Source organism: Gavialis gangeticus, unplaced genomic scaffold (assembly GCF_001723915.1).
Source record: "Gavialis gangeticus isolate Ggan-Ray unplaced genomic scaffold, GavGan_comp1, whole genome shotgun sequence".
In the NCBI taxonomy this organism is placed as follows: Eukaryota; Metazoa; Chordata; order Crocodylia; family Gavialidae; genus Gavialis; species Gavialis gangeticus.
The window spans coordinates 13798765-13812933 of NW_017728980.1; the positions used below are offsets into that span (position 1 = coordinate 13798765).

The 14169-nt window shown below is 50.3% G+C and overlaps 1 protein-coding gene across 1 annotated transcript in view; it reads right to left on the bottom strand.

Moving 5' to 3' along the window:
* The window catches only part of ALG9 (ALG9, alpha-1,2-mannosyltransferase), a 51438-nt gene that overhangs the window by 15558 nt on the left and 21711 nt on the right, over positions 1 to 14169 (bottom strand). The window contains exons 9-12 of the mRNA XM_019508534.1: positions 12101 to 12255; positions 9818 to 9947; positions 8506 to 8653; positions 8042 to 8171 (exon numbers count right to left, since the gene is read on the bottom strand). Coding sequence (XP_019364079.1) covers positions 8042 to 8171; positions 8506 to 8653; positions 9818 to 9947; positions 12101 to 12255 — 563 coding nt within the window. The remainder of the gene's footprint in view (positions 1 to 8041; positions 8172 to 8505; positions 8654 to 9817; positions 9948 to 12100; positions 12256 to 14169) is intronic.

Consider the following 14169-nt stretch of genomic DNA (forward strand, 5'->3'; position numbering starts at 1 on the left):
ACCTCCACGACTGGTATCACGGATGACAGCTAACGAAGCTGAACACCTCCCCTCCGGTGCTCTTATTACGGTAACACAGCTTAAGGCAAGCAATGGAGCTCAAGGGAGCATGCCCCACAATCAGAAACAGCTCAGATGAACACACGGGCAGAGAAACCTTCCTGGAAGCCAGAGGAATTCTAGTAATGAAATCCGGGAAGGGCCCCAACTTGGCACTTGCTTCTCACTGCCCTTTACTGTTCGTACTGCAGTAGAGTCCATGGGACCAGGGCACAGGGGTAAGCAGCATTATACTGGTGTAAGGAGAGGACAGGAAGCACAAGCCTATGAAACCGGAGTAAATTTGCTGCATCTGGTGAGGAATTCCTGTGGCGGGATCAGGGGTTCGCTGCTAGCCTGACATCATCTTAGATTTTGCCTCACTGTGTCCATCCTGGGGGACCTGTTTACTAAATACTGCCTGCTCCCCCATACTGTCGAGTAGCGAGTCTGCCCATGCCCAAAGGCCTGATCAGCAACACTGTGCTAGGTGCTGCACAAATGTAAACGACAACAAAGACCCTTTCTTGAGAGGCAAACAGTCTGGGCTTGATGTGATACCTAGTTACGGCAAAGGAAAGCTTCCTGTTGCACTCAACAGGCTCTGGAACAGGCCGCAGGGGAGCCCAAGACCCACCCCAGCGCCACACACTAACAACGCATCTTGCACTGAGGCCGCTGCTCTCCATCGCTGTATGCTCTGGTATCCAGCTGTCACGACCAACAGGTGGGGCAGAGCCGTGTTTCACAGGAGGTGAAACCCCACCACGTAGCCACTCTTTCTTGTCTGTTCTAGCAGCCTGCAAGCCAGGCAGGGGCCTCAAATCTGTCCTCCAAGGACAGGAAATGCTTGGTGGGCTGACGTCAAGTCCAAATTCCTTACTGTAGAGTGATCTAACCCTCCCATCCATCCCCTCCGGCCATTCTTTCTCTTCAATTTGAAGACAAAGACGTTTCCAAAGTTAAAGCAGCCCATTTACGTTTGCTCACCTGTGCTGTCCGGCCAACACCGCTCAGCAACAGCAAAAGCCAGTGCAGCATTATTGACTTGAGGACATGGTACGTGGGCTCATTAGCACTTGCTGTCAGGAATCTCCCGACTTTGGGGGGTGTTGGATTGCTGGGCTTTAACAGGTTTGCATTTCCTGACACCAGATCTTGTTTGTTCCTAGTCAGCTTCCTTCACTGCCCTTCCCTGGCTCCAAGTCTCAGGGCCACAGAGTCTAACTGATTCTTGCAATTATACAGTAAGTCTACGAATATTCTGGATATTTTTTAAAGCTCCAGCTCCTGAAGTCAGGAGGCTGCGAGTCTCAGCGTGAGAACCTGGCTCTGAAGAACCCTAAAGGCTCAGAACCTGGATGACAGATACAAAGGAGGCAACCCCTTACCAAATCTCAGGGATGTTAAGCTATGCTCATGTAGTTTTAATGCTCCTTGCTGGCACAGTGCATCAGGGTACCACTCCTAGTCTGCTCTCCCACAGAGGCACATCTAGTTTTTATACCCCCAGGCTTTGCCTCCCAATTGATTACGTGTTCTCCCTAACCCATCGCCAGCCTTGAATCACATGACACCTGCGCTAATCCACTGGCAGACTGCCAGTGCTGAACTGGATTTACAGGAGCAATAAGTATAGCCTCTGGCAAGATACCTGGGAGCCTGAAATGACAGGGGGTCATGCCTGAATACCGCTGCCCTGCGGCACTGCTGACTCTCATCCCCTTATCGCTTCTGCAGAGATCCCACCGCACTTCCAGGGTCACGGCATCTCTGCAGGCAGGCCTTTATCAGCTGTCAGTGACGCAGGCGGCTGCTGTGCCCTGACACAGGTTTGGCAACACTCGGCTGAGTTATGAAAACGTATTCGAGGAAGCAGCACAACCCAAGGGAGTTACGTGTGTGACCTCCCGGGCAGTGTCCTCAGGAGACTCTGGTTATGCAATGTCCCCCTTCCTGCTAGGAGACTGGTGGGTTGTGCTATTAGCTGGCAGGCTGCTGCCACCGCCTCCCTTGCTGGACACTCCTACAGGACTATACTAGCTGCCACAGGCAGAAAAGGCAAACAGAAGCGGCCAGCTACCAAGAGGCCTTTAGCTCCTATTGTGACGAGCTTCCTTTGAGGAATAAGCATAACAGAGTAGGCGAGGGATGGGATACGCCCTGCAGAAAGCACAATCTAAGGGGACAACAATCTGGTGGTGGAGGCAGGTGACCAGAAGTCAGGACTGGTGGGATCTGGCTCTAGGAGGGACTGGGACGTGCGCTGGCACTTTCAAAAGGGACCAAGTGATTTAGGAGCATATGTCACATTTTTGAAAGCCCAGATGTACTCCAGAACCTCATTCACACACTCCTGCGAGCAGTCACTTCTCTCCTGCCAAAGCCCAGCGACCTGCATTAGCAACAGCACCGTTCTGCTGCTGTGACGGTGTCTATGTTAGAGGGGCTTTTCCTGGCACGGGGCTCACAGCTCATTGCACTCTGGACTGACCGAGCTGGGATGGCAGCGAATAGCATGTCACTGACGGGGACACAGGTTCTCAACTGTCGAAGGCACCCGTGAGAACGGGACCTTGGGTGCTTTTTGAAAAAATGACCTGCTGGATTCTGTGCCAGGCTCTGTGTGCCCTTAGGATGTCATGCCTCTGCGTGCTCCAGTTTGCTCATCCGTCAAAGGGTATAGCAACTGCCTCCTCTCCCTAAAGTGCTGTTAGATTTTAATTCAACTTTACACAGTGCTTTGAGATCCTTGGTGCTATGGAGAGGGTAACAACCTGCAAGAGTGGCTGCACATCCCCTGCAAAGATAGGAGGGCACTAATGTCACGTACTTAGATTAAAAACATTCAGAGGCCATTCTCAACGTAGGCAGAACGCTGCTCTGAATAATACACCACCGTGCTACAGTCCCCAGATACCCAAGCGCTGCTCCCAGGCTGGGGCGTGACCAGAGAGGGGAAAGACGTGCAAAGATATTCAGGGAAAAGGCCCCAAGAAGTTCCAGCCTACAACAGCGCGGACTCCATTGCACTTTGCAGCCGTCACCCATTCAAACACCTGATGGGGAAATATCCGAGTGTGGCTCCCTCGCTCCAGCTAATCTGGGCATGATTAGATCAGCAAACAGCAATGAAAATGAGGAGCAGCTGAAAGCTGCAGCTGACTCCTCCTGAAGACCTTGCTGCCATCAGAGCCTGTGCTTGGACTCGCCCAGCTAGACGCACAGGAGAATGAAGCAGCCTGTCTCTCTCTTCCCTGACCCTACACCACCGCTGAAGGCACCTGCCATCAAAACAGAGACAATGTTCTTGGGGGGAGAAAGTGCCATGGAGACTCCGCGGCAGCAAGGTGGATTTGGGCTGGCTGAAATGCCTTCCAGCATTTGTCTTCTTGTACAATGTGTCACAGGCCTTTGCCCGAAGTGAATCACCGTTCTGAATGATCAGCTAGGGCGGGATGGCGCTGGGGCACCATAGTCACGGCTGTGATGCTGGCAATGGCAGGAAATGTTCCTTGATGGAGGGCAGCAGGCTCCTGTTCATCCTCCACCGTTCCTGCCCAGATTCTACCCTGTAACCTCATCTCCATCTTGCAGCTGCTTCCCTTAGCATGAGCTATGGGATTTGTGATCAGGCTCCTTAGCCAGAGATGCCCACGGGATCCTGGGCATGGTAACTGGAGGAGGTGGCTGTAGCACAATCTGAGCTACCAAAGCTGGGGGTGGGATGGAGAAGGAAGATCAAAAACCCCATCCAGGGAGGAGGTGACTGCGAGGGAAGTTTTGAGGAAGACCCTGCGGCAAAGAACCAAGGAAGCAGGGCGAGGACGACCAAAGGATCGCCGGTGGGAGGGGACCTTGAGAGTCACCTGGTCTAGCCCCACAGTAATGCCACTTCTAAACCATCCCTGACCAATACTTAGGCTAGCCCCACCAGATGCCCCATCTCAGCCACCTTGGTGGGACTTAGAAAGCTAAGCGCCTTCCTGAGATGGGCCTCGCTAGGAAGAAGGAAGCGGCAGCACAAAGGCTGGGTGGTTCTGTGTCCCCTCAGGATCACTGCACCCAGCAGCACATGGACAGAGGTCCCGCTGCACCACAAAGGGGTAACACCCCTCTAGTGACAACTTCTGCAATTAAAAGCAGAATGAAACAGACAGCAGGGTGGCTCCCAAACAAGCCCAAATAAGCAGGCAAGAGTCTGTCCAGCTCAGGAAAACACCAAAGAGCTAAGTTATATCAGACTAAAGAGAAAGGAGCAAGCACCGTCTGAGCCAGAAGACTGTTGCATCGCGGGGGCTCCATGGTGAAGCGGAAGTGCTACAAGCTCCTTCGTTCACCCAGTCAAAGCTGCAAACCTGTGCACGGTGTGTGCAAGAGTCACTTCTTCCTGCGTACGCTTCATTGCAGGCAGCAGAAACCCTGGCAAACAGGGACCCCTCTCTCAGCATTACTCCGCAAGCTGCTTCCCTCCAGCCAGGCTGCCCAAGCTGTGTCGCTATTGTGTGTTACAAACGTCCCTCAGCATGTTCAGAGTCACTCTCCTGCATCTACGTTGGGCTCTGCTAGAAACTGCTGAAAACACTTTGGTGAAGGGGAGCCTAGATGGCTCCTCCGTGTTGCACTGGAGCAGCAGGTGAAAGGTTACGGCCGTGAGCTCAGCTGAGCAGAATGTGGCAGAAAGAAAAGCCACGGGAGAGTTATGCATTTTCAGGATATTTGGTCTGTAAGTCATGCGCTTTCTCAGAGCCTCTGCAAGCTCCTGTGCTGAACAAGCAGCAGCTCCCAAGATCCAGCGGCCCCTTCTGTCCTCAGTGCCTCCTCGACAGGACTGAAGCTTCCAGGACAAAAATTTCTCTGCCATAGGATACATTATCCCGTTCCTAAACTGAAGATGAAGTGAAGGGTGACACTCACCCTGGGGTGGGGCCAGCATAGGGCTTGGCATCCTGTTTTAGGGTTTCTGGAGGCTGTAAGTTGTGTGTGGGCCCTGAAGCAGCCCTGGGTGCATGGAAAGGTTTCACCAAAGTGCCCAGAGCAGGTTGCAGTCCCAAATGCACAAGCCCCTCCTGCAGCCCTTCTCACCCTGGTGCAGCTGCTGTGTGACGTGGTACTGGAGAAGGCGCCTGACCACATCCTGTGGAGCAGTGTGCGCTCAATGGGCAGGATGCTGGGTACAGCCACTGCTCAGGGCTGTAATGGCTCTGCTCTGTGCTGGCAACTGGACAGAAATGGGGGCCAGCCAGGCTGCCCATGCTGCGCAGCATGGCATGTTGCCCACTTGCTCTGTCAGAGCCCAGTCAATGTATGTCTCGCAGAGACCCTGTCCAAACACCCCTCGTTTCTGAGATGTCTTCTTGAGCTATCAGAGCCTGCGGGTCACTGATCTGCTTTGGGACATGACCAGTGAGGATCCTGGGAAAGAAGAAGGAACAACAATGCAAACCAAAATCAATCTTCTCCAAAGTCAGGGACTTCAAGCAAAGTTTCATGCTGTTAGACCCTGCGTTTGGTACCTGTTGAACCTTGTAAGGGACAGTACCTTTCATCACCAGCATCACCCTGTCTGCGAGAGGGACACTGGATCCAGTGGAACAATGGGTCTGAGTTAAGTGTTCCTTAGCATGAGTAACAGACACAGAATTAAACCCTTAGTGCAACGATGACTAAATCCTGATTTTTTTCCCAGTGACCCACAACAACAGGATCCCTGAGATTTATTCAGTGCTTCCCAAGCTGTTTACAGCCAGCTTCAGCAGAACTGCCTGCAGCTCAGACAGTCCCATTACCACATGTGACCTCTCACCTTTAAATTAGCAACAGGCTCACACCGTTTAGCTTGACTTCCTCTGCATGGTCCTGGCTGCTCCTTCCAGCACTTGCTGGCAGCCTCTGGAACAGGGTAGGTTCCAATGCCTTACAGCTCATTTTGCTCTGCAGAAGGCACTGTTCTCCTGGTATTATTAGCAGCTCCGAATCAAGGGTTACTTAAGAAAACCCCACTTACATCAAGTTGCTAATTCCTGTATTTCTCAAACTGACTGCAGGGACTAAATCTGTCCTGGTCCCTCTGGCTTGCAGAAGAAATAACAAAATTGTAGGGTGACATTAAGAGACAATCGTGAAACAAAACTGCGCCTGGTTTCATTAGTCACAGGCTGTGCCCCAGCCAGCTGTCTGCGCTAAAAATATGCCACCGTTAAAGCTTTCCTAAATGACATGCACTGCGGAAGACAGCTCCTCTCAGGTGGGAATCCACCTCCTTCCCGTGTCCCAGAGCTGCGTAATGGGGCTCAAAATAGCTGCACCCTGGTCCTGCAGAAAAGCCCCTGCCTTGGTCCCCACTCGGTTTCTTCCTGTGCTAGCGGAGAGCCCGAGTCCCCAACACCCAATGGTAAATACACTGCGCCAAGGGTGTCTTGCCAAGGCAGGGGCCTCCCGGGGGTGCAAGTGGGCCTCTGCCCATTGGTTTCTGCGAGCCATGCTACTTTACAACAGCTAAGGATTTGTTGTGTGGTGTCAGAGTGCCTCCTACAAACATGCAGATACCCTTCACGGGGCTGGCAGAAGAGGAAGAAAGGCACTGGCTAGTGTGCAGCTGTTCGTCTTAGTCACCTGCTCAGATGACAAAGAGAGGAAGGGCCAATGTTTTACAACCACACCCCAGCACTCGGGTTCAATTCTACTGATGCCACAGAGCAAGTCACTTATGGCCAGGTCCAAAAAAAGGATTACGCTGAATTTCAATCTAAATGAATCAGCTACAAGAACTCTAGCCCCACTGGGGTTGGACCGGCTGGAGGGGAGGGCGAAACTGTCACCAGAAAACTGACCTGGGTGCCTCAAGTTCCCATGCTGCAGGTGAGATCTGCCACCAGCTTGGCTAAGGTGAACATCTTGGTGCTGGCCTCGGGTCCCAGGACACTGAGGATTCATGTGCTAGGCAGCTCTCTGAAAGGCCTGGTTTGGTTGGTATGCTTGGAGCATGCCTAACACGTGCTAATGGGATTGAGTTCAGCACAGCCACTTCCAAACCGCAGCCTGGGTTCTAGCCTCTGCTCCGGGGCCTGCTCAGGTATTCTGGTCCAGTGCCGGGAGCAGGACTCCTCTCCCAGATCCCCCTCAAGGGAGTAGTATCATATGTCTGTTTGCTAAAGCCAGATCCTTACAAACACACTGACTAAAAGCTCTCCAGCTAACACTACACATAAAGTGTGCACACCATCGCCCAAGCAGCAATACAGAATCCTATGCGAGATCTGACTAGAACATGTTTCCGCACGAATTCAGTGGTCTAAGCTGTGAATCCAAAGAGTCCTTGTAGAAGAAAAAAGGAGGGGGGAGGGAGAGGGCTAGCAGAAAACTGCCTCCTGACTCTGACATTTAATCTGCTAAATAATTCTACAGCAGGCAAGTTGGCAAGGGGAAAAAGTGGTATTTTTGGTGCGGTAACACCAGACAACCTGGAAAAGAAACAAATATACCACACTGATATATGTTATCTCAACAGCTTCCCTTCAAAATGAATGATGTCTGTGTCTCAAATGGCTTCAGGTAAAGCTCCTGTTAGCTCTGTGACGAACACCTTAGACATTGTTATTTACGTACTTCTAAAAGAAAGGAAAGTTCTCCATACTCCTCAGCGAACATTTTGCGTGGGGGATTTCAAATGACTTGAGTTAGCTCAGCTCAGTTCCCTGGGATCACAGAAAACAACAGCACATTGATTAAGAAACTAGAACTACCAGGAGGTTTTGGTTTTTTTTTTTATAAATCGCTTCAAATAAGAGAGATGAAATGTAGCCAGGATTTGGGCACCCACATAACCTGATCCTGCCTCGGGATGCAGCTACATGCCACTGTAAGCCTTTTTTGTTCTCTCTTTGTGCAGCACCTGACACAGTAGATCCAGGTCCTCAACTAGGACCCCTCAGTGCTGCAGTGACCCTAATAAATAAAGACGATGATAAGGAAAGGAAAAGAAAGCTCAAACGGTCCTTACGTATCTGGATGGCTCTTCTCTGTTTTGATCGTTCATGTCTGTGGGAATGATCCGTGTGGCCATTGGTCCCTTGGCAAATGGTTTCGGTAACTGGCCCCTGAACTCTGATGGGATGAACTGGAGCTGCCAACTGCAGGGAAGAGAAGGGGGGAAATCTGGAATGAAACTGTAGGAACCACTAGCGGGTGGGATTGAGAAAACAAAAAAAGCACAATTTGGCAGCAATCTACTCTCAAGAGAAAAGCAGGAAGGCATGCACGTAAATGGAGATCCCCAAATTCACAAGGGTTTCCAGACAATATAATGTAGCCCTTTGTTCGCCAAGACAAGTGTCTAGGGCTCAGTGAATCTACTGGAACGCAAGAGAACATACCCAGAGGTCACTCTCGGAAATTTTATTTACAAGAGGCACTCGTTCCTCAGCACCTCGTTAATTAGGTCCTGAGGGGGGAAGAGCAACTCACTTGTCTGGCAGGAGAAAGCTGCTGGGAAATCGGTACCACTCCTTGCCCACGCAGACATGAATCAGCCTCCCCTCTGGCACTGTGTGAATGGTCGGGTCAGTGGCAATTCGGTGAAACTCCGGATACAGGTCCAGAGGCCCATGGTAGCCTACAGAGGAGGAAGGCTGTCAGTAAGACTCAAGAGGTGGGCAGTATTCTCATGTCTTGCTTCTAGCTTAGTGTCCAGACAGACCTCTGTGACTATTTGGAGTCCCCACCCTCAGCTCATGGAGCAGCTGGCAAAACGGTACCAGCACTTGGTAGCAGGCACCGTCAACACTAACTCCAACCCATGCGAGACATCAAAGCAGGGCCTCCTTCAACATCATCTGGATTTTTCCCCAAATACTCCCCAAATCACAAGCATTCCAGTCCTTGCCACTTAACTGCTATTGACATTGCCCATCCCACTGATTTCTATTTAGCTTTGGCTTAGCTAAGCTTACAGCAGGGGCAGTTACCACAAGGGCTTTGCTAAAATAACAAGCATTTCATGTTGCTCACAGAAAACACGTCCTACTGAACATCCAGCGACTCCTGGATGACCGTAACTGGAACATTATGCAGGCACCCGTAGTAAAGAAAATAAATACAAAGAAAGGTATGAGTAAACAGATGTGCAAAGCCCCAAGCAACTTTCAGGGCTTTACCTGAAGGCCTCTGGACTAAATGAAATGTACTTGGATTTCAAATTCCATTCCTTTATCATGCTGTCAGCTGGCACCTTTATCGCTCTTCTCTTGCCCTTACTGCAGATGGCCTGAATCTGATGTCTGTGTTAACTTGACCCAGGTGACTGGCCCATCAAAGTCATTATGGTTACTTACAGCCCTGATTCAAGCACCTGAACACATACCCACGCCTGTGAAGCTTGTACCGAGGTAAGTGTCCCTTTACTGGGGATGGATTCAATGTTTTCTTGAGTAGGACCTAAAGCTAAGTACATGTGTAAGCCCAACGGATGTTGTATGTGCAGGGTTGGAAGACACATCCCTCGAGGTCCCTTCTAACTCTGTGATTCACTGTGTTGGGTAGTGGGTATTGCTCTGTGACAGATAGCACATTCCCTAGTGGGGAGACAAGTTGTGCTGGAACAAAACTGTGTTCTCCCATATCACCTACACCAGTGCCTGTACAAGAAGGAAACTGATGCACTGGTTTCACAAGACTGGTTGAGTTAAAGCAACACCACTTTTATGCCCACTCCAGCCCTGTCATTCCCAGGTCAGGAACCACTCTGGGTACAAGACCAGGGCAATCCTACTGCACCAACCTTTGAATAAGGCCACTGAGCGTGACAGTGACAAGAGCCCAAAGAGGAAGACCGTCCCCAGGGCCAGCCAGTTGGAGGAAACCGTGTAGTGCTCCAGGCGGTAACGCTGGAATACGAAGTGGTAACATTTCTGAGGAGTGAAGAAGAGATGAGTGCCATTAGCTCAGCTTTCCCAACTCAGCTCCCGCAGGAATGCGCAGAGATGCATGCCATTTCACTGCATTTCCCTCTTGCAGGTCTAGGTTATTTAAAGAGCTGTCCAACCCTCCTTCTCCTCAGCCCTGACAGCACCCTCCAGACCAGGCCTCTGGCCCTGCTATTCCCAACAGATGCTGCTTCTACTGATCCCTGGAAGGACCCGCCACAAGGACTCCCCACAGACTCATGCGGAAACTCTCTTCCCTTTCTCTAGCTAGACTTGTTCCACCATTAAAAGAAGGCGCACCACCAGGTCACCACTGCACGACTCTTGGTCACCTTCCCCAAATAGAAGTTGTGTTCTTTGAAACAGGATGCAGGGACATGAAGAACCAACACATGTGCAGCCCTCTTTACATGCAGCCCAGCCTCGAGCTTCTTTAAAAAAAAATCCCTATAAGAAATATATAAAGGGTCCTGATGCTCTAACATGGCCGGGGGCACATCCAGCAGAAACAGCAGTGAAGCATACTCAGCTCCCACACCTCCTCTTTTCCCCTTGTAGGAGGCATCATGCACTTCCTGGCCTAACACGGTCTCTGCTCCTCTTAACTCCTTTGCTTTTATCTCCTAACAGCCATCTTCCCATGGGGGAACTGGTCTGAGGGAGGGGCTGGGAGCCCCTTTCCTTCCAGGCTTGCATAGTGAGTGGGGAAGATTAAACCCCCAGCTGGATCTTACATCCTGGGCAAAACCAAATGCATGGTGTTAAAATATGCAGGACAGAAATACACATTAGGGTTTCCTGCAATCACGTTTGGCAGGTGTCCCAAACCACTGCCCTCTGCGGAGCCTCCCCTGCCGCACACAGCGACTCTCAGTCAGGGCTACAAGCCTAAGGAGGATGTGGGACCAGATCCTGCGAACATTCAGCACAAGGATGGTCCTTCCGCACAGGCTGGAGGAGGAAAGGAAGGCAAGCCCACCTTGAGGGGCGCTGGCAATTGTGGGTAAGGGCCTGGGGCTGCTGCAAGGATGATTTGAGAGGGAGCCACAGGACAGCAAGCAGTATCACGTTCCAGGATGGAGGGGCAATGGCAGAACAGAGGGGCACAACTGGGAGACGCTCTGACAGGACTAGCGTCTGCACCTTTTCCTCAGGCAAGAGATGAACAACTTCAGTGTTGTGCAGCCTGAGCTGACTTGGAACAGTTTACTCTCAGCATTGGGAAACAGCTATTTTTAAAGAATCCAAAAAGGAGTTTAATAAATGCAGATTAAAACACTTCATAAACAATCTCTCTCCCTCTTTAAGTGTGTCGTTCCTAGCAACGTACAGGGAAAGGCATGGAATCTGCTCCTTCTAGCCCACTGAGCAGGAGGCCTTGGACACAAAGTGGTGGTACCCGCTGATATCACTGATATCAACCCAGGGGACACTTCTTGGATGTTCTCTGCATTGATACTACAACACTGCCATTGCCCTTCCCCAGAAATCTTGTTTCATGCGGTGGAGAATAACCCTGGCTCACCATGAAACAACTCATGGCCAGATCTTCCAAGCCCTTCCTCCTTAGGATCCCTGACAAACACCTACCGTGACTGCATTATGAAGCTGTGAAATGTGACCTTTGTGGCTGAGCTATTCAGAAGTCTGCACCAAAGCTCAAGAGTGCTGCAGTATTAACAGTCGTTCACGTCTTTATGACATTCATGAATCTAATCTATGAACCTTTTTGGGGAGAGAAATCCTAGTAGTTTTCCTACATGATTTTGCAGACACCGTCTCCATCCACTTGAACTGGAGGAATATACTTAGGCAGCTGCTCTGTGACAGCAACACACACCACACACACACTCATTTTAACTTTCGAACTGTTGTGCTCTTTGGTTCTGGGGTCTCATTATGAATCCATGAGAGACATCCCAAAATCAAAAGCCCTGCCAGCTAACAGGTCGAGAATGGCTGACTGCACACACTCTCAGAACTGCACGTGGGGCACTGCTGCGCTCTGCAGATTGTGTTGTAGCAGCAGATGTTCCCAAGCTTTGGGGAGCAATGAGACAGAAGTGAGTTGGCAATTAAACTCCCCATAGGTGCTGGATTGTAAAAAAAAAAAATCAGCACTTCCCTCTGAAACCCACCTGAAGGGCAGAAAGAGCCACAGCTCCGCAGAGACAGATGAGGGGATATATGGGGAAGAGAAACCGCTCCTCTTTGTGCGGCTGACTGAAGAAAATCATGATCCAGAGGTACATAGGAGCCAGCGTCAGCCAGTATGGGCGACCCAGATTCTGAACTGAAAGAAGCATAAATCAGTCAATCAAGACGTGGGAGAGTGTAGTATAAAATGAGGAATGACCTCTGTCTTGGTCTGTCCACCCATTCCTTAGGACTGAACAGTGAAGTGTTATGCATAAGTCACCCCTGCTCCATCTAATATTTGCACACATGCCCACACTCCAGCCAACATGGAAAGAAACTGGTCAGGAGCAAAAGCTTCCTTGGTGGCTTTCCAAAGGAAGGGACCTGCCACGTGCATAATCCTGCCCAGAAAAGCCAGTATCCCCTATGGACTCAAACTCCAGAGCAGGTAATTGAATTGAAAGCACCAGACACCTGCTGTGCCCTCTCAAGACATCCAGCTCCTGTGGACCTTAGACTTCTAATGCAAGCAGCTGTTTAGGCACTGGGATTTCCAAAAACCTTCATTGCTTCATTACAAAAATAACAGTGTGAGAGATCTCTCAAGCACCTTCTGAGTAAAGCAGGAAGCAAATGATTCAAAAATAACAGCAATTACACTGGAATATTAGTCTGAAGGAGGTGCGGCCCCATCACCCCCAAAAGCAGCGTCACACAATGAAGTGGAGAGGCATTTCACAAACAATGACAACAAAGCACCCAGCAGCACAGCCCCTGCTGTTAAGTACATGAGCGGCAAGCAAGCAGCAGGCAACCTGCATTTACAGGATCTCCTACTGGGCTTTAACTGGTTCCCACCAGCATGTTAGTCACAGTCGAGACAAGCAACACCCTCTCCGATGTGCTTTTGGTGAGGCTGATTCCATCAGAGTGTTTTAGGTTACAGAAAAAGAATCCAGACTATATGCAGGACCCTAAGTGCCACAAGAAATCAGGCTGCTGCTTCCTGCCCCTAATAGGCAGCATGCGCCATCCATATGAAAAACTCTGGGGATGGTTGTGTTTGTGGCAGCCAGATTTGAGCTGCCACAAACACAACCCCCTGCCCCAGGCCCAGCCCCCAGTTTTATTTTGGACGATTATTTTGCCAAATGTGATTGGTTTGAATTGAGAAATCCCACAGGGAACTAGAGGACATGCTGCTATCTCGCTGTCATTTCTAAAGGCCACAGTGATTGCTTTGAAAGGCAGATGTCAGACTAGCTGATTTCAAGGATCGCTTCTAGCCTTGACACCTATGAATCCACAATCTGCCAAAAACAGAGTTTATGACAGTGGAGCTGGGACAACACTTGACAAGCCCCATTCTGAGATGCAATCAATTGTTCTGGTTATTCGTATTGTTCTCTAAATCAGGAAGTCTGAGAATTTAACCCTGGGTCTTGTCATTAGGAGGTAAATATTGGGCTCTCTCAATGGAAACCTCAGAGCCTTATTTAAGTGTTTCATTGCTGCTGTGCTAGATTGATGAAGGGAGGTAGAGAGATGCTTCCCACTGTGTGAAAAAGTGTTCCCCAAATCTGCCCTACATGCGCTCAGTCCTGCTAAATGGCAAAGGCCCTGTACAAACAGCATCTTGCCGGTTCTTTGACATATGAGCTACCGCAAGGGAAATGAGTGGCTCTTTGTGGGGCAGAATGGCTTACAAAGGAAGATCCAACAAATCTCAAGCAGACCCTAGGAAGAACAGACTGTTCTCACAAAAGCCCTAATCCAAAATATTCTGGCAGCTGCATTTAACATGACAGCAGAAGAGCACAAAAGAAGGGCTCCTGCTTACTCTGAAGGCTGCTACTTCCCATCCAAGAGAAGATGGAGACGACTCCATGCGCTCTCCTCCTGCCCAGACATCTGTCAGGGTTACTTGTGCACCACTTCCCTGTCTGGCTGAAGGCTGTGTGCTGTACAGCGCATTGCACTTGCTCTAGACCACTGTTTCTCAAACTTCTGTGACTTGAGGCCCCCCTCAGAAAATGCCCACTCTTAGTTTTCACTCCTTTTTTGACTA